General features: G+C 44.4%; 1 protein-coding gene across 1 annotated transcript in view; it reads left to right on the top strand.

The window, feature by feature from the left end:
* Window positions 1-22,811, top strand: part of NMT1 (N-myristoyltransferase 1) — a 1,232,576-nt gene that overhangs the window by 1,046,487 nt on the left and 163,278 nt on the right. Inside the window, exon 10 of the mRNA XM_044055120.1 lies at window positions 9,498-9,665. Coding sequence (XP_043911055.1) covers window positions 9,498-9,665 — 168 coding nt within the window. The remainder of the gene's footprint in view (window positions 1-9,497; window positions 9,666-22,811) is intronic.

Raw genomic sequence — 22,811 nt, 5'->3', positions numbered from 1 at the left:
ACAAGCGGACAACAAAAGCAAGCTAGCAGAAGACTTACAAAGAGTCATTTACCTGCTGCAAGCCTTGGGATGTACAGTCAATATAAAAAAGTCAAGGCTGATTCCATCCCAAAGAATAACCTTTCTGGGTGCAGAGCTGGACACATCAAAACAAATGGCATTCTTAACTGCAGAAAAGAAAGAGCAACTACCTCTCTACTTCTTGTCATTAACAAAGCAGAACCACCTAACTGCAAGAAAAGTACTGCAAGCTCTAGGCTTCATGGCATCCTGCATAATTCTGGTCCCTCATGCCAGACTGCATATGAGAAAGCTACAGTGGTATCTAAGGAATTTGTGGTCCCAACACAAGCACAGCCTAGAAACCAAAATCCCAATAATCCCATGCCTGAAACAAGAGTTCCTATGGTGGGCTCAGGCCTGTCAATCAAACACAGGATTGCCCTTCTGCAACAGCCAACCAAGCCAAACCATCACGACAGATGCTTCAGACCTCGGTTGGGGAGCACACATGCAGGGCAAGTGCATACAAGGCTTATGGACTCAAGACCAGCTGCGCCTACACATAAATCTAAAGGAAATGCTGGCAGTAAAATTGGCAATCCAGTCATTCAGACCATTTCTCCAAGAAGGTCAGTTGATGATAAGGACAGACAACACCACAGTTATGTGGTACATCAACAAACAGGGGGCACCCATTCATATCCTCTATGCCGGCTGGCACTGGACCTATGGGATGTGGCCCTGAGCTACAACATTCAGTTACAAGCAATTTTTGTACCGAAAAGAAAACATTCTAGCAGACATATTAAGCAGAACAACCACAGATGCTCACGAATGGATGCTTCATCCGACATCTTCAAAGCCATCACAAGGGAATGGGGATTACCACAAATAGACTTGTTTGCATCCCCATTCAATCACCAGCTAAAGAAATTCTGCACAAGGACGCACCACCCACTTGCTTGGAAGGTGGACTCCTATCTTTCAGTTGGAAAAACCTGACAGCATGCATTTCCACCACTTCCTTTGATGCACAAGGTGCTTCTGAAGATCAAAGAGGACCGTCCAAGGATCATTCTGATAGCTCCAGACTGGCCAAGACAACATTGGTACCCATTGCTGAGGAGCATGTCTCGGGAACAAATATGGACACTACCCCTGATCCCATTACTGTTAACACAGAACAACTACAACATCCTGCATCCAAACCTGAAAACTCTGCAGCTAACTGCCTGGAACATTACATAACAGCAATTAACCCAAACTTATCCCAAAGGGTTAAAGACATAATCCTGGAGGCTCTCAGACCTTCAACAAGAAAGAATTATGCAGCAAAATGGAAAAGATATCTCATTTGGAGTACTGCAAAGGGAGAAGATGTGACTCTGGTAAACATGGCCAACATCCTGGAGTACTTGGCAGAGCTCTTCCACACAGGCCTGTCCTATTCTTCCATCAAGATACATGCATCAGCTATTTCAGCACAATACAGCTTGGATCCTCCTGTCTTCTCTCATCCCTGCTCAGACAGTTTCTGAGAGGAATTAAAAATGTAAAACCTCCCAGGAAACCACCATTGCCAGCATGGGACTTGAACTTTGTGCTAGAAAAATTGACACTTCCTCCTTTCGAGCCAGCAGCAACAGCAGAATTACAATACTTATCCTGGAAGACTGCTTTCCTGCTGGCAATAACTTCAGCAAGAAGGGTCTTTGAACTACAGGCATTAATGGCAGTACAACCCTTCCTGATCTTCCATCAAGATAGAGTGTCCATGAGAACAAATCCTACATTTATGCCTAAGGTGGTATCCAGAGTGTCATTAAATCAGGCTATCCACCTACCTACATTCTTCCCAAACCCACAGAACAGGGGAGAAAGACTTTTGCATACCTTGGATGTACACAGACAGTTACGCTACTACCTGGACAGGACTAAGTCCAATAGAAAAACTGACCAGCTTCTGGTAGCATATGCCACAGGAAAGGAAGGAAAACCAATTTTAAAACAGACAATCTCCAAATGGATAGGAAATTGCATTAGATTTTGTTACTCCTACCATGGAAAGAAAACTCCAGAGAACATCAGGCCTCACTCCACAAGGGCTACAGCCAATACCACATCTTTCTTACGAGGAGTGGCTACCAAGGACATTATAGAGGCTGCTACTTGGACCTCCGTGCATACATTTGCCAAGCATTACAATTTACCTTTATACTCTAGATCCCGAGCAGGTTTTGCCACTGCTGTTTTGCAAGGGATCCTAGCTACACCATAATCTCTACTCTTTCCTCCTCCCCTTGTTTAGCTATGGTATTCTACCCATTTGTAAGGACTGCAGATGCATCCTTGAAGGACATAGTACAGTTTTGTACCTACCATAAATGTAAATGTCCGATAGGAATGCATCTGCAGTCAGGATTACCCACCCACCTTCCCCTCCGAGGTATTCCTAGGGTGTTTGCCAGCCTTCAGCTAGCTTGGGGGGGATCTATTATGGTGTATTTGTTTGTATATATGTACATACATGCTTATTTTTTGTGTTTGCTCTCTACTATTTGGAATCATTGGCATTTATCCAAATTTAGCCTTCCAAGAGGGCACCTGGCATCCGGGGCAAGAAACACTGAGGAAAATGGCGTCGGCTGATGCCTTTATACCTGAATAACTGCAGCTATGACATCGGGTGAAGTGCGACACCAGCCGAGGCCAGACCCAGACTTTGGAATCTGGCCGACCGAAGGGCTGCCTGACGACAGGACAACCCATTTGTAAGGACTGCAGATGCATTCCTATCGGACATCTACATTTATGGTAGGTACAAAACTGTACTTTACTAGACGCCCCTCTTCAAAAGGATGTACTATTTGGAGCTAATGCTGAGGAGGTATTAAGGAAAATGGAGGAAAAGGCTAAATCAATGCAAACTGTGAAAGAATTTCTACAGGTTCAACCCCCACGTTTTAGTAGAAATTGGCCTTCCAAAAACTGGTCCTTTCCTGCCACAGACTGACCCCAAAGAGGCAGATACAGGCGCCCGAGGGGCAGAGGACAATCCCAAGGATCGTTTAGAGGCAGACAATGGCAAGCTCCTACACAGAGGTGGTGAGGACAACTCGCAATCTTTCAGAAAGCAAACCCAATGACTTTCCCCTTTGCATGCCAACCAAGTCTCAAATGGCAGCCCCCTTAGGAGGAAAGCTGGCATTATTTTCAGAAAATTGGCATATTGTCACAAAGGACAAATGGATCCTGGACATTATAAACAGAGGCTACAAATTCCATTTTCACACCCTTCCAAAAATGAGAGGCATACCAAACCTGCCACACAATCAAAGGGCAGAGGCACAAAGGCAAATTACAGAGTTCATAAACATGAAAGCTATTCAAGAGGTACCTACGCCCGAACAAGGTCAAGGTTTTTATTCCAGGCTATTTCTGGTGCCAAGAAAGGGAAAAGATTGGAGACCTATTTTGGACCTATCCATCCTAAACACATTTCTACTCGTACCAAAATTCAAGATGCTCACTCTGCAGCAACTTCTTCCCATGCTGGGCAAGGAGTCTTGGCTGGTAACATTGGACCTCAAGGAGGCATACCTGCATGTCCCAATCAGACAAAATTGCAGAAGGTACCTCGGATTTCTTGCAGGTTCAACCCATTATCAATTCTCTGCATTGCCCTTTGGCTTATCTACTGCGCCCAGAGTATTCACGAAATGCCTGGCATCAGTAATTGCCTACTGCAGACTTCAAGGGATACAAATATACCCCTATTTGGACGACTGCCTGATCCAAGCAGACAGCAAGCACATTCTTCTGAAACATCTGGCTTATGTAATAATGTTATTGAACTCTCTGGGATACACAGTCAACAAAAAGAAATCAAAGCTGATACCCTCTCGGAAGATAATTTTCCTGGGTGCCAATTTGGACACAAACACCCAGATGGCCTACCTCACGCCAGAGAAGCAGGGGCAACTAATTCAATACTTCAGAACACTAGCAAATTACACCAGGCTGACTGCAAGGAAAATCCTGCAGGCTCTGGGATTCATGGCATCTTGCATCTTACTAATCCTATGTGCAAGGCTGCATATGAGGAAACTACAATGGTACCTGAAAAACATATGGTCTCAACACAGCCACAGTTTGGAAACAATAATACCACTAATTCCATGTCTGCAAAAGGAATTTCTGTGGTGGGCTCAAGCATGTCAAACAAACACAGGTCTTCCATTCAGCAAGCCTCAAGCAAATCAAGTCATCACAACTGATGCCTCGGACTACGCCTGGGGGGGGGGCGCACATGACAGATCGGTGCATTCAGGGCAAATGGTCCCCAAAAGAAAAGCACCTGTACATCAATCAAAAAGAAATGCTAGCAGTAATAAATGCTATTATAGCTTTCAAGGACCTTCTACAACCAGGTCAGCTATTGATAAGAACGGACAACACCACAGTTATGTGGTACATAAACAAACAGGGAGGAACACATTCTTACCCCCTATGCAGACTGGCCATGTCACTTTGGAACATGGCCATGGAATTACAAATGGAACTACAAGCACAGTACTTGCCAGGCAAGGAAAACACGCTGGCAGACAACCTAAGCAGGAATATGACAGATCCACACGAATGGAAATTGTATCCAAAAGTTTTTACAGAAATAATCCAAGAATGGGGAAGGCCAGACATAGATCTCTTTGCCTCCCACAAAAATCATCAATTGACAAAATTCTGCTCAAGGATCTTCCATCCTAAGGCCTGGAGAGTGGACGCTCTCTCTTTCAGTTGGACATCAATGACAGTTTATGCCTTCCCATCTCTTCCTCTGCTGCCCAAAGTTCTATTGAAGACCAGAGCAGACAGACCAAAGATGATTCTCATTGCTCCGGACTGGCCAAGGCAACACTGGTACCCACTCCTGAGGAGCCTGACGCATTCCCCACCATGGACCCTGCCTCTAATGCTTCTTCTTCTGACTCAGCACAGCTTCAAAACTCTTCACAGCCAGCTAAAAACACTCAATCTAGCCGCATGGAAGATTCCTTAGCATTACAACAGGCTGTCATTTTGGAGGCCAGAAGGCCAACTAGAAAAGCTTACTCCGCAAAATGGAAACGTTTTTGTGTCTGGAATGAGAAAAAGGGCCAGGATCCTGGAAAACTGAATTTACCTCAAATACTACAATATTTGGCTGAACTGCTAAGCAGTGGACTTTTTCTCCTCCATCAAAATCCATGCCTCCGCCATTTCTGCAGAATACAACACTGATCCACCTTTATTCTCTCACCCTCTCTTAAGACAGTTCCTCAGAGGGGCTAAGAATTTAAGACCTCCAAGGAAACAACCAATACCTGCTTGGGATCTTAATTTCATTCTGGAAAAACTGACCTTGCCTCCCTTTGAGCCAGCTGCCTCATCAGATTTGCAATATTTGTCCTGGAAAACAGCTTTCCTTCTGGCTATCACCTCAGCTCGTAGAGTTTCAGAACTACAGGCTCTCATGGCTGTCCAGCCTTTTATCATCTTCCATCAGGACAGAGTTTCCTTACGAACCAACCCGTCCTTTATGCCTAAAGTGGTATCCAGGGTAACTTGAAATCAGGCCATGCATTTACCTACCTTTTATCCTAATCCTCGAAACAAAGGGGAGAGATTACTACATTCCTTGGACATCCACAGACAACTGCGTTATTATTTGGACAGAACAAAGCCTTTCAGAAAATCAGAACAGCTCTTTGTGGCCTATGCGGTAGGAGCTCAAGGAAAGCCAATTTCCAAACAGACAATCTCAAAATGGATAGCCCACTGCATACGTTTTTGCTATTCCTTTCATGGCAAAACTGTACCTACAGGCATTAGAACTCATTCCACCAGGGCCACGGCCACCTCTGCAGCCTTTCTCAGAGGAGTTCCTACCAAGGATATTTTGGAAGCAGCCACTTGGAGTTCTGTGCATACCTTTTCCAAGCACTACAACCTACCATTATACTCCATATCAAGAGCAGGCTTTGCCACTGCAGTCTTGCAGGGCATTTTGGCTCCTCCTAGTTCCACCTAGTGCCTACCACCCCTTTCTTAGCTTTGGGATTCTACCCATCTGTTATGACTGCAGCTGTATGCACGATGAACATAGTACAGTTTTGTACCTACCATAAATGTAGATGTTCAAGTGCTAATACAGCTGCAGTCCAGGTTTCCCTCCCTCCTTCCCCTCTTGGGACAGGTCTATAGGCTAACACATCCTCATACAACCTGATTGGGGTATTCATTTATGATGTATTTGCTTGCAACTACTGTATTTTGATTATATTGCACTGCATTATTACACAAATTTATGTATTGCCTTCCTTCTGGGGGCGCCTGACATCTGGGGCAAGAAAAACTGAAGAAAATGGCGTCGGCTGGTTCCTTTATACCCCTGTCGCACTGACGTTAGGGAAGAAGCGACGACAACCAACGCCGGATCTAGACTTTGGAGTTCGGCCGACCGAGGACCCGCCTGACGGCAGGAGAACCCATCTGTTATGACTGCAGCTGTATTAGCACTCTAACATCTACATTTATGGTAGGTACAAAACTGTACTTTCCACTTAGTGCCTGCCACCCCTTTTTAGCTTTGGGATTCTACCCATCTGTTATGACTGCAGCTGTATGCACTATGAACATAGTAAAGTTTTGTACCTACCATAAATGTAGATGTTCGAGTACTAATACAGCTGTAGTCCAGGTTTCCCTCCCTCCATCCCCTCTTGGGACAGGCCTTATGACAAACACCTCCTCATACATCCTGATTGGGGTATTCTTTTATGGTGTATTTGCTTGCAAATTACTGTTTTTTTTTATTATATTGCATTGCATTATTACATAAGTTTATGTTTTGCCTTCCTTCTGGGGGCACCTGACATGGGGCAAGAAAAACTGAAGAAAATGGCGTTGGCTGGTCCTTTTATACCCTTGCCGCACCGACGTCAGGGAAGAAGCGACAACATCCGATGCCGGACCTAGACTTTGGAATTCAGCCGACCGAGGACCCGCCTGACGGCAGGACAACCCATCTGTTATGACTGCAGCTGTATTAGCACTCGAACATCTACATTTATGGTAGGTACAAAACTGTACTTTCTAAGCTCCTCTTGCTTCAGCCAGAAGTTCAGCCTGTGATATGGTATATGGACAAATGATATGGTATGGGCATGCATTTGTATCACCTCTGCAGAGAAGTGATATTAGTCTGACAGTCTGCCATTGATCTGGGCTTTATGGCTGCAGTGAGTCAAATCCTAAAGGAGGTGATTGCTTTGGGGTTTATCCCCAATTGCCAGTCCTCTTCTGTTCTAGATGGGTGGGGGAGAGGAGTAAGTTGGAAATTGACCTGTTTAACACAGAGGAGAAAATGGTGCTCACATTATTCTATCTTCTGGAGCAGAGCAAGTGAGTAATGGCATGGGATGCCCTTTGTCTTTATGGCAGTAGATTCCCATGTGCTTTTACACTGTTTTCTAGGATTCTGCATCTTATGACTAGATTCAGGGAGGAAAGACTAGAACTCATTGTCATTTTTTTACTAAGTGATTGAGAAAAATGATTTCTCTTTGTCACTATGTAGCAGTCCCCTTCATTTGGGTAACAAATGGCTCCACCTTGATTACTCCTTTAGATCATTTGATCATCATATCTTCTAGTGTTAGCATTAGTAGTCACAGAAGCTGCCAAAGTATCAGACAACATCTTGGAGGGAAAGAATTCTCCATCAAGGTGAGACGTGCCCTTCCTCCTCCTCCTTGGGTAGTGAATTTTTCAAGTGGTCCTCACCTGTCTTCTACAACTATTTATTTATTTATTCCGTGATTTTGCCACGTTTCTAATTGTCTTGGCCTACAGAAAGTTTGTTAGTCAGATTGCTGAGCTAATGCAGGTCTGCCAGCATTGATGTTTTGTATACCTGTCTGTCTTTGATGAGCCATTTTCTTTCTTGGGACATTAGCTTCACTGTTGAGGAGTTTGCTCTTCTTTTCCATTACCTATTCCTGCTGGACCTCCTTAGAGCTATAAGACTTGATTTGTAGAAGGTCATATTTTTGTGTTTCACAAGGATCTAGTGTCCGTTAGGAGTAATCCACGTGTCCTTCCTAAGGTTATCTTTGAAAATATTTAAACCAATTTATTTACCTTCCCCAAATGCAGAATCCAGGTGGAGAAGGTTTACATGAAGAGGGTGAGTTCAGGAAAACAGCTCATCTGGTTATCTCCTTTACCCTCCATAACAAGAACTTAGTTGTGAGTAAACAATCGTTATCCAAATGGATTGCTAACTGCATTGCCTTTTGCCATCAGGTGGCTTGCCACTCCTTGGCCAGTGTTATCTACTCCAGAAGTATAGTTGTACCCTGTATCTGCTTTAAGAATGTGTCCATTGCAGTCCCTACAGGTCATTATCAGTCCATCTCACTGGTAATTATCCACAGTTTAGACACTGTAACATGTTAACAGATGAACAACTTGTTAGAAATATTAAATAAATCCTTTGTTCTGCAGTCATCTCTGGACATGCTGACCCCTTCCCACATATAGTATTGTGTCACTAATGCAGCTAACAAGTGAATTAGTCAGGGATTCCCTTTTGATAGATATAATATAAGTGACATAAATATGTGGCAGTCTTCTCTTCCCATAGACTCAAAAGCACTAGAGAAAAGTTTTGAAAATGAAGTGTGGAAATAGGGTAAGCTAATAAACATAAGAATGATAGTAGAAGTAGTGAAAATTTAAAAAGACTTAAATTGCATTTAGGAGAATAAAAGGTTACATAGCGAATGGTCTAGATCAAAAAAGATATCCGATAAGTTTTTAAAATAAGTGCATTATGTAATACCACTAAGTTTCATTTGAATGTGGATATTGCTGGATTTATCCCCTCATGCGTTCCTTAATGGAATAGTGTAGAGGCTGCCCTGAAAAATCTAAGGTGCATAGATACTGTCAAGTGGCCGTGCTGCATATGAATTACACTGCCCATACTCACTCATGGTAAAAATGCCTTCTGGCTCTAGGTATTCAGTTTAACCATTTTTCTGTGTCTGTAGTACACAATTAGGTCACATCTAGTTTATTACAAATTCTCTTGCTGCTGCTGGTCTGTTATGGATCCTAAAAGTAATTGCCTTGAAAATGTAGGATCAGAATTAAAAAAAAAATACTTAAGTATAAAAAATGTTGCTGTTTGAGTACCTGTACAAATGTTTATGAAAACTGATATTCTTGTATGTGTAGGAATGAATGGAGGATCTGTAGCCTTGCAACTAACTAGTAAAGGCCTAAAAAAGCTTTGAATTCAAAATTTGAAGTAATTCATAGGATATAACATGAGATATGTGACAAAGTACTGTAACTGGACTGAATAAGGCTTCCATTTCTAACTGTTCAGCTTGAGTTTGTTCAGTATTCTGTTTAACTTGTTTGATTTTGTGCTTTCTCACTCTGTGCAGAATGGAAGAGGGGAGCTAACAGATGTTTTGAGCTTCTATACCCTTCCTTCAACAATCATGAATCATCCAGTCCACAAGAGCCTGAAAGCAGCATATTCTTTCTATAACGTCCATACCAAAACACCATTAGCTGACCTTATGACTGATGCCCTTATTCTGGCAAAGTTGGTAAGCATCCATCTCAGATGGAGAACTTCTGTTTTTTTTTTTTTTTCCTCGTATACCGCTTTTAATTTTTTGTGAGTTGCTTATTAAATGTGAAATAGCATGGATCTGCATATTAAGCATATGGCTTGTGTGATTGAGTAGTAGGTTTTAATGGAGAGTAAGTGTAAGAAGGCATACATCTGAATGTGTTGCACAAATAAAGGCCTGGCTGTGGCCTAGGTAAGGTAACCTAAGATTTAACATCCTGGATGTTGAAAAGGCTGTCCAAAGAGATTGGGAGTCAGCACCTGCAGCTTGTCTTCCTGCAGTGCTGGAGTCCAACAGATGCAAGTGTAACAAACAGCACTGTGGGCTGAGGCGTATGCACCCCACTGAGCAGTATTTTCATGCCCTGTATCAAAGGATTACGTTTTTGAGTGAACACGTCACTGGGCTGATGGCGTGAGCTTCATGTACACATCAGGCTGTATTAAGGGATACACAGGGACTTGATTCCTAAAAACTCTACAGCCTCTGAGAAGGATGTCTGTGATCCTCTGATGTTGCTTCCTACTCGATTTCTGGTATAGCATGCCAGGTAGAAGAGGAAAGCAATTAGGGTGATGGAGGAGGAAGAGAGGGGGCTTTATGGACAGCAGGAAGTGAAGATGAAATGTACCTAAAATAAAAATGTCCAACTGTGGTGGATCAGCAGTAACTTTCAAAGACCACACGTGGCAAAGTTACAAAAAATGATTATACAAAAGCTAGTCTTTGGTGAATATCTAGGGGGTGGGAATAGGCAGTGTGGAAGGAACACAGGAAGATTAAAAAAATGTATCAAAAGACTGAACCAAATAAAAAAATGAAAAGAAAAGGGCCACTGTAACAATAAATCATAACATTTTGTCCAAGTCAGCCTTTGTATAAGCAATCTGTGTTACCCAGGGATCCCTGTAAACTGTCCCACACTTGTAGAACTTTAGTTGTCTGTCGTCTAGACTGATGAGAATGTTGATTCACAAGTTGCAGGTTGAATTCTGCTAAAAGATTTCTTCTGTACTGCTTTGGCTTGTTGTAACCAGGATTTTTTCTCTTTGTCCTTCAAGTCTGAAGGACCACCTTCAGCAGTTGCCACAGGATGTCATTTCTTTAACAGCATAATTACCTCTTTACATGTCCTACCTCATTAAGAGACAGAAGCTCCTTTGTATCTTAACTTAAGAGTTTCTCATGCTTCACATTGAGATGCATTTCCTGAAAAACACCATGTTCACTTCTCATAAATGTAAAAACCCTAATGTGCTTAATTGAGAATGAAAAGCCCATTAACATTTCATGAAAGAAGCTTAGATGTTCATCGTGTTACCCTGCTGCAGTCATCACACTTGGGTTATCCTGTCGTCAGGCGGTCCCGCAGTCGGCCGGAATTCCAAAGTCTTGGTCCGGCGTCGGTTGCTGTTGCTTCTTCCATGACGTCAGTGCGCCAGGGGTATATATAATGCATCCGACGCCATTTTCTTCAGTCTTTTTTGCTGCACGGTGCCCGAAGCAGAAGCAGTTCGCAAGTGCCGGTCGGCCGACTCCTGAGATTTTCGAAGTCGAATTTCAGATCCGAAGTCTTCAATAAAGCTAAGTACCCCATTGGGGAAACTTTTCTTGCCTCAGACCGATGTCAGAAAAAGTTAACAATTGTATTTCTTGTGGGAAGCAAGTACCTCATAAGGATTTTCATTCTTACTGCATACCGTGCCTAGGCCCAGACCACGACGTCACTGGTTGTCGTTTTTGTGCTAGGTTTAATAAGCGTACTATAAAAAGACGCTTTGATTTCGCACGACACTACTTCGGTAGAAAATTTAACTACACTTTGCCATCGGAGCAATAGACTACCGGCGTGCACAAAAAAACGCAAGGATAAGGACAGGCAGCCTAGACCCAAGCCAGACTCAGAGGCCTCGGCTGGTCCGGTCTCCAGTTCACCGGTCTTCAGTGAGGCTCCGATGCAGCCCCTGACTACCGCAGATCTGGAACCCGAGACCGCTTCGGAACTTTTGGCTGAAAGTACTAGGCCGATGCAGCCATTTTGTTTAGCCCCTACCGACGACACTGCTGAAAAAGATGGTGCTGCAGAAACACCTTCGGTTTCTGAAGGCGTCTTCAGACCGACGACGCTCGCCATAAAAACGTATCCTAAGACTAAGACTCCTATTAAACCTAAAAAGACTGCACTTCAGTCTCCAGTTCAAGGCCCCATGCCTAAGAAACAGATGCTCAAAATGGCTGAATATTTGATCTCTTTAATCAGGGGTTCCCAACTCCCACCCGACAAAAGGCCTAGACAAGAAGAAGATCATGCCTCCTCTGAACAAGTGTCTTATTTCCTCAAGCTCCTCTGAGGACCAAGATTACTCCTTCTCCCCTTATGAAGATTCTGATGCTGAGGATTCTATTCCCTCAGCTTCTCCTCCTGAAGACTACTCCTTTGGGGAATCTTTACACACTATGAGGGAACATTTTCACTGGGAAGGTCAGGACTACTCTTACTCAAAGAAAAGGCTCAGAGAGTTTCTTTTACTCCCCCAGCACAGACCACTTGCCATCCCCCCAGATGTCCTTCATGGATGCATCTGCAGTCATAACAAGTGGGTTGTCCTGTCGTCAGGCAGCCCTGCAGTCGGCCGGATTCCAAAGTCCGGGTCCGGCTTCGGCTGATGTCGCACTGCACCCGACGTCATCTCTGCTGGTCTTCGGGTATAAAAGCATCAGCCGACGCCATTTTCCTCAGTCTTTCTTGCCGCGTGGCGCCCGAAGCAGAAGCTGTTCGCAAGTGCCGGTCGGTCGGATCCAGAGATTACTTCTACCGAATACTACTTCGAAGACTTCTAAAGCTAAGTACCCCGTTGGGGACTCTTTCTTGCCTCAGCCGATGTCAGAAAAAGTTAACAATTGTTTAACCTGTGGGAAACAAATACCTCATAAAGATTTCCACTCTTACTGTCTGCCTTGTTTAGGCCCAGCCCACGACGTAGCAGCCTGTTCGCCTGTGCTCTTTCAACCGACGAACGCTTAGGCCGGTCGGAGTTTGCAGAACAGTTTTTCGGTACTGATTTTGCGTACATTATGCCGCCGGATCCTCCGACTACCCCAAAACGCAAAGATAAAGACCGACACTCGCGGTCCGCGGTTTCGCCGAAACCACGGCAAAGCAAACATGAGTGTCTCGCTTTCAGCCGAAACCGAGAAAACTGCTCAAAGTACAGCTGAACCTATTCTTACAACTGAGGCCCCTGCTACAATTCTTGAATCGACCTCAGAAATTTTACCCACTACGGTGGTTGACTTATCAGACACCATCCCTTGGATGTCTCTACCCAAGCACGTGGTGCTGCTAGGCCTCCAGCAGCCATGTCCATTAAGGCCTTCGCCAGGGCTAAAGCAGCCAAGACTACTAAATCAGTGCCTGTTAAACCCCCCTCATCCAGGCCCTCTTCTAGTTCTCAAATGCTTTCTTTGGCAGAAGATTTGATTTCTTTAATTAGAGGATCTCAATCTCACCCAGACAGGGCCTCTCAGCCCCCAGAGAAGAGACCTAGGGCAGAGCCCCCTGAGCCAGTGTCTTCTGATGATTCTGCTCATGAATCAGACATAACTGACCAGCCTGAGGCTCCCTTTTCCAATTTTGAAGATTCTGATGCTGAAGAATCCATTCCAGCTGCTTCCCCACCAGAAGAATTCTCCTTTGGAGAAACCTTGCATGCCATGCGAGAACAGTTCCAATGGCAGCAACAGGATTTTTCAGACTCCAGAAAAAGACTTAGGACTTTTCTGCACCTCCCGCAGCACAGGCCCTTAGCTATACCTCCTGTTCTCTCTGTGGTGGATGATGCTTTCAATGATGTTTGCTCCGCTCCAGATTCTTTACCCCCAGCCCCTGCCAAACCAGACAGATTTTACAGGGTGCCAGATACTCATCACCACCTTTACAAGGCCCCTCTTGCAGACCCAGAAACTATATCCCAGGGTCCCAAGGCAGTAGCCGCAACCACAGCTAAAAACCCTATTCCTTCTGAAAGGGAAGCAAGGTCACTAGACAGATGGGGTAAAAAGGTCTACACTTCAGCTACTCTCTCAGCTAGAGCTTTAAACTGTCAGTTTCACATGATACAATACCAAGAGTTTATGCTTGATCAGTTAACTAAAAAGCTAACTACTGATGAATCTCTTGATAAGAAATATGTATTAGAGATGGTAAATAACATACAACAGGTTAGCAACCATTCCTTAAAATGTGGCTATGATGCACTGGAGGCTTCATTTAGATCAGCCATGACAGGCACAGTGATAAGAAGACATGCATGGCTAAAGGAACAAGCTTTACCGGATCATGTTAAAGCTAAGTTGCTAGATGCTCCTATGGACAAGACAAGTTTGTTTGGTACACCTGCCCAGCAGGTTATGAAGAAAATGGAAGAAAAGGCAAAATCTGTTCAAACTGTTAAAGATTTCCTGCAGGTCCAACCCCAAGGTTTAGCAGGAACTGGCCTGCCAAAATTGGTCCTTTCCTGACTCCGCAAAATTTCAAAGGGGCAGGAATAGACGCTCCAGAGGCAGAAACCAATCCAGAGGAGGTGCCTACAGAGGACGACAGTGGCAAGGTAACAACAGAGGCACAGACACAGCCACTGCCACTACATCAGCACAACCACAGTGACTTAATCCTAAATCCGCCTACCAGGGAACAAATAGCAGCTCCTCTAGGCGGAAAGTTAACCTTATTTTCAAAGAACTGGCATTACATAACAAAAGACAAGTGGATTTTACAAACCATAGATCAAGGTTACCGGTTTCACTTCCACACTTTACCAGTCAAAAGAGGAATGCCAAATCTACCTCCAAATCAAAAACAGAGGCTCTACGCCAGATAATGGAGTTAGCAAACATGAGAGCTGTGGAAAGAGTGCCAACAGCAGAACAAGGAAAGGGGTTCTACTCCAGAATATTCCTAGTTCCAAGAAAGGAAAAAAGTTGGAGACCAATTCTCGACCTGTCCACCTTAAATACATACATCATTGTCCCAAAATTCAAAATGCTGACCCTACAGCAACTTCTTCCCATGTTGGGCAAGGAGTCTTGGCTGGTAACTCTAGATCTCAAGGAGGCATACCTGCACGTCCCAATTCGACCAGTCTGCAGAAGATACCTCAGATTTCTTGCAGGATCAGAGCACTATCAATTCTCAGCATTGCCCTTTGGCTTATCTACTGCGCCCAGAGTATTCACAAAATGCCTGGCATCAGTAATCGCCCATTGCAGACTACAGGGAATTCAAATTTACCCATACCTGGACGACTGCCTGCTACAAGGGGACAACAAAAGCAAGCTGACAACAGATTTACAAAGGGTCATTTACTTGCTACAAGGACTGGGATACACAGTCAATTTACAAAAGTCAAGGCTGATACCATCCCAAACAAGGACATTCTTGGGCGCTGAATTGGACACAGTACAACAAATGGCATTCCTGATTACAGAAAAACAAAAGAACTTCCTCTTTACTTCTTGGCACTAACAAAACTGAACAAGTTAACAGCAAGAAAATTTCTACAGGCCTTGGGCTTCATGGCATCATGCATAATCTTGGTCCCATTTGCCAGACTACATATGAGGAAACTACAGTGGTACCTAAAGAATTTATGGTCCCAACACAGACACAGTCTAGAAACAGAAATCCCACTAATTCCATGCTTAAAACAGGAGTTCCTATGGTGGGCTCAGGCATGCCAGTCAAACCCAGGCCTGCCCTTCCGCAGATGTCAACCAAGCCAGACCATCACAACAGACGCTTCAGACCTAGGATGGGGGGCCCACATGCTGGACAAATGCGTGCAAGGATTGTGGACACAGGATCAAATTCACCTGCACATCAATCTAAAAGAAATGCTGGCAGTAAAACTGGCAATCCAAAAGTTCAAACCTTTCCTCAAAGAGGGCCAGTTGATGATAAGGACAGACAACACCACAGTCATGTGGTACATCAACAAACAGGGAGGCACTCATTCATACCCCCTATGCAGAATGACCTTGGAGCTGTGGACCCTGGCACTCAGCTACAACATTCAGTTACAGGCAATATTTGTACCGGGGAAAGTCAATACTCTAGCAGACATACTAAGCAGAACCACTTCGGATGCCCACGAATGGAAACTGCACCCGGACATCTTCAAGACCATCTCAAAGAAATGGGGAATGCCACAGATAGACCTATTCGCATCACCTCTCAATCACCAGCTCAAAAAATTCTGCACGAGGACATTCCACCCACTAGCATGGAAAGTGGACTCACTCTCCTTCAACTGGAAAGGCCTAACAGCATATGCATTCCCTCCTCTTCCTCTGATACACAAGGTACTACTAAAAATCAAGGAAGAACGTCCAAGGATAATCCTGATAGCCCCAAACTGGCCAAGACAACACTGGTACCCACTACTGAAGAGCATGTCTCTGAACAACATGTGGCCAATACCCCTGATGCCTTTGATGTTAACTCAGAACAACTACAGCATCATACATCCAAACCTAAAACGCTGCAACTGACTGCATGGAACATCACATAGCAGCAGCTAATCCAGAACTTTCCCAAAGAGTTAAAGACATTATTCTTGAAGCACGCAGACCTTCAACAAGAAAGAACTATGCTGGAAAATGGAAAAGGTTTGTCATTTGGAGTACCGAAAGAGGAAAAGATGTGTCAAACATAGATATGCCTAACATTCTGGAGTATCTGGGCGAACTTCTTCATTCAGGGCTGTCCTACTCCTCCATCAAGATACATGCATCAGCTATTTCAGCAGAATACAGCTTTGATCCTCCTGTTTTTTCAGACCCTTTGCTCAGGCAGTTCCTCAGAGGAATCAAGAATGTAAAACCTCCCAGGAAACCACCATTACCAGCTTGGGACTTAAACTTTGTGCTAGAAAAGTTGACACTAGCACCCTTTGAACCAGCAGCAACAGCAGACCTACAACACCTGTCATGGAAAACTGCTTTCCTACTGGCAATTACTTCAGCAAGGAGGGTTTCAGAACTACAGGCCTTAATGGCAGTGCAACCCTTCCTAATCTTCCACCAAGATAGAGTGTCCTTGAGGACTAATCCTACATTTATGCCTAAGGTGGTATCCAGAGTATCTTTAAACCAGGCAATCCACCTACCTTCCTTCTTTCCCAACCCACAAAACAGAGGGGAAAGAATACTGCATACCTTGGATGTACATAGACAGCTACGCTACTACTTGGACAGAACAAAAATAGCAGAAAGACTGACCAACTTTTTGTAGCCTATGCAACAGGAAGGGAAGGAAAAGCTATTTCCAAACAGACAATCTCCAAATGGATAGGAAATTGCATACGATACTGTTACTCCTTCCATGGAAAACCAATTCCACAGAACATAAGACCTCATTCTACAAGGGCAACAGCCACTACCACAGCCTTCTTACGAGGAGTGGCAACCAAAGACATTATTGAGGCGGCTACTTGGACCTCCGTGCATACATTTGCCAAGCATTATAATTTGCCTCTTTATTCCAGATCCCGAGCAGGGTTTGCCACTGCTGTACTGCAAGGGATCTTAAACACACCATAATCTACCTTTATCCTCCTCCCTAGTTGGCTATGGTATTCTACCCACTTGTTATGACTGCAGATGCATCCATGAAGGACATAGTACAGTTTTGTACCTACCATAAATGTAGATGTCCGAACTGGATAGCATCTGCAGTCAGGATTACCCTCCCTCCTTCCCCTCTGTGGTACTCCTAGGGTGTTTACCCTCCTAATAGCTAGCTGTTGGGGAGTCTTTATGGTGTATTTGTTTGTATATATGTACATATATGCTTATTGTTGTGTTTACCTCTATCTATTTGGAAACATTGGCATCTATCCAAATTTTACCCTGCAAGAGGGCTACTGGCATCTGGGGCAAGAAACACTGAGGAAAATGGCGTCGGCTGATGCTTTTATACCCGAAGACCAGCAGAGATGACGTCGGGTGCAGTGCGACATCAGCCGAAGCCGGACCCGGACTTTGGAATCCGGCCGACTGCAGGGCTGCCTGACGACAGGACAACCCACTTGTTATGACTGCAGATGCTATCCAGTTCGGACATCTACATTTATGGTAGGTACAAAACTGTACTTTTTAGACATTGTGGATGATGATTACTTAGAATCCAGTTTGAACACAGATTCTCTGCCTCCTGCTCCAGCCAAACCTGACAGATACTATAGAGTGCCTGATTCCCACAAATTTCTTTATAAAAGCCCTGTTGCTGATCCAGAGACTATCTCCCAGGGTCCCAAAGGGGCTAAGGCTTCTATGGCAAAAAATCCTGTACCCTCTGAAAGGGACTCCAGAGCACTAGACAGGTGGGGGGGAAAGGTTTACACCTCAGCCACTGTAGCTGTGAGGGCACTAAATTGCCAATTTCACATGCTAAAATATCAGCAATTTCTAATGTCTCAGTTAAAACAAAAAATGAGCACACTCCCTCAACAGTCTGAATTGAAAGAAATGCAGGATCTGTTGCATGCAACTGAACAGGTGGGCAAACATACTTTACAATGTGGGTTTGATTCTTTGGATGCTTCTTGCAGAGCAGCTGTCACTGGGTCTGTTATACGTAGACATGCTTGGTTAAAGGAACAAACTCTGCCTGATCATGTTAAAGCAAAGCTTCTAGATGCTCCCTTACAGCAGGGATGTTCTTTTTGGAGTTAAAGCAGAAGAAGTCTTAAAGAAAATGGAGGATAAGGCAAAATCTATGCAGACAGTCAAAGATTTCCTGCAGGTACAGCCCCCTCGCTTCAACAGAAATTGGCCAACAAAAAATTGGTCCTTTCCAGCTACTGACAGACCATTTCTAGCTCTTTTGTAGTTCCCTGTTTAAAATCCGCCTCTGGGCGTTTTTTTTCCGGCTATACTGCTCAGACAAGCTCCTTGTGGTCCTGCAGATTGTCCTAGCTACAGAGAACTCAGAAAAGCGACTACTTTCTGGATTTAAGTATCTTTGCTGTTTTTTTACTTGGAATAGCTTCTGTAGCTTAACCTGAACAAGCTTAAACTGTTTTTTAGCTGTTTGCTGCATTATTTTTAAAATCTGCACTTAAAGTTACTTTTTAGTCGAATTTGATCGAAAGTTTGTTTAATTTAACTGTTGAGGCTGCCCACTAAAGTGTGCTAGCCTGTGTAACTGATTTATCACTGTTTCTGCATTTTCTGTGTGTTTCTATCAAAAAAACAAAAAAAAAACAAAAAAAGAATCCTTGTTTTCCTGCCTCTCCTCAACTAGTTTAGACCAGTTTACAGGCATTGCTGTATTCTGGGCTGTGGTGTAGTTCCTGTGTTGTCCATTACCTTACTTGGATAGAAGGAAGTTTTTTTTGCTCACCAAGAGCTGTAGTAATTGGTTGTTTTGGACCATTTCTAGCTCTTTTGTAGTTCCCTGTTTAAAATCCGCGTTTGCGCGCATAGCCGGTTAAGCTTCTTCTGGCTCCGCCAAGTCTGCTCTTCAAATTTTCCCTTAAGGAAGCTCTACTCTTAGTATAATCAGACTACTCACTATACTATAAGCCTAGCACTTGTTCTCAAAACTTCTCTACTAAGTAAGCACTCTCGTACTAAGTAAAGCACTACATCCACCTACCACCCCTGTGAATATCCACTTCCCTTAAAGGCACAGCACTCCCTTGTACTGATGTCCTTCAAGGATGCATCTGCAGTCTTTACAAATGGGTTGTCCTGTCGTCAGACAGCCCTTCGGTCGGCCGGATTCCAAAGTCTGGGTCTGGCTTCGGCTGGTGTCGCACTTCACCCGACGTCATTGTGGCAGTTATTCGGGTATAAAGGCATCAGCCGACACCATTTTCCTCAGTCTTTCTTGCCGCGTGGCGCCCGAAGCAGAAGCTGTTCGCAAGTGCCGGTCGGTCAGATCCAGAGATTACTACTACCGAATACTACTCAAGACTTCTATAAAGCTAAGTACCCGCTGGGGACTCTCTTGCCTCAGCCGATGTCAGAGAAAGTTAATAACTGTTTATCTTGTGGGAAACAAATACCTCATAAAGATTTCCACTCCTATTGCATACATTGTTTAGGCCCAGACCACGACGTAGCAGCTTGTCTAGCCTGTGCTTCTTTTAACCGGCGGACGCTTAGACGTCGATCGGACTTTGCTGAACAGATTTTCGGCTCCGATTTTGCCTACATTATGCCGTCGGATCCTACGACTACGCAAATAACCAAGAAACGCAAAGAAAAGGACCGACACTCGCGGTCCGCTGTTTCGGCCGAAACCGCGGTTAAGCAAACCACGAGTGTCTCGGTTTTGGCCGAAGCCGAGCAAGCGGTTCTTTCTTCAGCCGATAACTTGCCTTCTACCGAGGCCTCTTCTAACCTGGTAGAAACGGCTTCTGAAATCCAACCTTCTGTTGCGGTTTCACAGGATTTATCAGACACCATTCCCCTGGATATTTCTACCCCTGCACGTGGAGCTGCTAGGCCTCCTCCAGCTATGTCTATTAAGGCCTTTGCCAGGGCTAAAGCAGCCAAAGCATCAAAACACGTGCCTGCCAAGCCCCCCTCTCACAGGCCCAGCACCAGCTCCCATATGCTTTCTTTGGCTGAGGATCTCATCTCTTTAATTCGTGGAGCCCAGCCTCATCCAGACAGGGCCTCTCTCCCTCCTCCAGAAAAGAGGCCTAGAGCAGAGCCCCCTGAGCCAGTATCCACAGATGATTCCTCTGATGATTCAGACCATACAGACCCTCCTGAGGCTTCTTATTCTCCTTACGAAGACTCTGATGCTGAGGAGTCCATCCCTTCAGCCTCTCCTCCTGAGGAATTTTCCTTTGGGGAAACTTTGCATGCTATGAGGGAACAATTTCAGTGGCAGGGCCAAGATTTCTCAGACTCTAGAAAAAGGCTTAGGACCTTTCTACATTTGCCACAGCATAGGCCTTTAGCTATACCTCCAGTTCTTTCTGTTGTTGATGATGCATTTAATGATGCTTGCACTGCTCCTGATACTTTACCTCCGGCTCCTGCTAAGCCCGATAGGTACTACAGGGTCCCGGACACTCATCACCACTTATATAAGGCTCCTTTTGCAGATCCAGAGACTATCTCCCAGGGTCCAAAAGCTGTAGCAGCTACTTCTTCTAAAAACCCCCTCCCCTCTGAAAGGGAATCCAGGTCCTTAGAGAGATGGGGTAAAAAATTTACACCTCTGATACTTTGTCAGCTAGAGCTTTGAACTGCCAATTTCATATGATTCAATATCAAGAGTTTATGCTTGACCAGTTGACTAAAAAGCTGTCCTCTGAAGAATCTTTAGATAAAAAGTATGTTCAAGAAATGGTACATAACATACAGCAGGTTAGTAACCATTCTTTAAAATGTGGCTATGATGCACTGGAGGCTTCCTTTAGATCAGCCATGACTGGCACAGTTATCAGGAGGCATGCATGGTTGAAAGAACAGGCATTACCAGACCATGTCAAATCTAAGCTTTTGGATGCACCTATGGACAAGGTAAATTTATTTGGTTCCCCTGCACAGCAGGTATTAAAAAAGATGGAAGAGAAAGCAAAATCTGTGCAAACAGTGAAAGATTTCTTGCAAGTTCAACCTCCAAGGTTTAGCAGGAACTGGCCCTCCAAGAATTGGTCCTTTCCAGACTCCTCTAAGGCACAAAGAGGCAGGACTAGGCGCTCTAGAGGCAGAAACCAATCCAGGGGTGCCTACAGGGGTCGCCAGTGGCAGGGTAACAACCAACGAGGCACGGATACAGCCACCACCACTACAACAACTCAATCACAGTGACTTGGCGGTGGCACCGCCTACCAGGGAACAACTAGAAGCACCTTTAGGCGGAAAGCTAACCTTATTTTCAAGAAACTGGCACTGCATTACAAGAGAAATGGATTTTGCAAACTATAGACCAAGGTTACAGATTCCATTTCCATACTCTACCAGGAAAGAGAGGAATGCCGAACCTACCACCTACTCAAAGGACAGAAGCTCTAAAACAAATATCTCAATTATTAAGAATGAGAGCTGTGGAAAAGGTACCATCTATGGAGCAAGGGAAGGGATTTTACTCCAGACTCTTCCTGGTACCAAGAAAAGAAAACAAATGGAGGCCTATTCTAGACCTGTCCGCTTTAAACACATTCCTCATTGTTCCAAAATTTAAAATGCTGACCCTACAGCAGCTTCTTCCCATGTTGGGCAAGGAGTCTTGGCTGGTAACTCTAGATCTCAAGGAGGCATACCTGCACTTCCCCATAAGACCAATTTGCAGAAGATACCTCAGATTTCTTGCAGGATCAGAGCATTATCAATTCTCAGCATTGCCCTTTGGCTTATCTACTGCGCCCAGAGTGTTCACGAAATGCCTGGCATCAGTAATCGCTCATTGCAGACTTCAGGGGATTCAAATCTATCCCTACCCGGACGACTGCTTGATACAAGCGGACAACAAAAACAAACTAACAGAAGACTTACAAAGAGTCATCTACCTGCTGCAAGCCCTGGGATATACAGTCAATACAAAAAAGTCAAGGCTGATTCCATCCCAAAGAATAACCTTTCTGGGTGCAGAACTGGACACATCAAAACAAATGGCATTTCTAACTACAGAAAAGAAAGAGCAACTTCCTCTCTACTTCTTGGCATTAACAAAGCAGAACCATCTAACTGCAAGAAAAGTGCTACAAGCTCTAGGTTTCATGGCATCCTGCATAATACTGGTCCCTCATGCCAGGCTGCATATGAGAAAGCTACAGTGGTACCTAAAGAATTTGTGGTCCCAGCACAAGCACAGCCTAGAAACCAAAATTCCAATGATCCCATGCCTGAAGCAAGAGTTCCTATGGTGGGCTCAGGCCTGCCAATCAAACACAGGATTGCCCTTCTGCAAAAGTCAACCAAGACAAACCATCACGACAGATGCCTCAGACCTCGGTTGGGGGGCACACATGATGGGCAAGTGCATTCAAGGCCTATGGACTCAAGATCAGCTGCATCTGCACATAAATCTAAAAGAAATGATGGCAGTAAAATTGGCAATCCAGGCATTCAGACCTTTTCTCCAAGAAGGCCAGT

The sequence above is a fragment of the Protopterus annectens genome, chromosome 13.part0, assembly GCF_019279795.1.
Source record: "Protopterus annectens isolate FY-2018-M chromosome 13.part0, PAN1.0, whole genome shotgun sequence".
NCBI lineage: Eukaryota > Metazoa > Chordata > Ceratodontiformes > Protopteridae > Protopterus > Protopterus annectens.
This window is presented reverse-complemented; position numbering and strand designations above follow the sequence as displayed.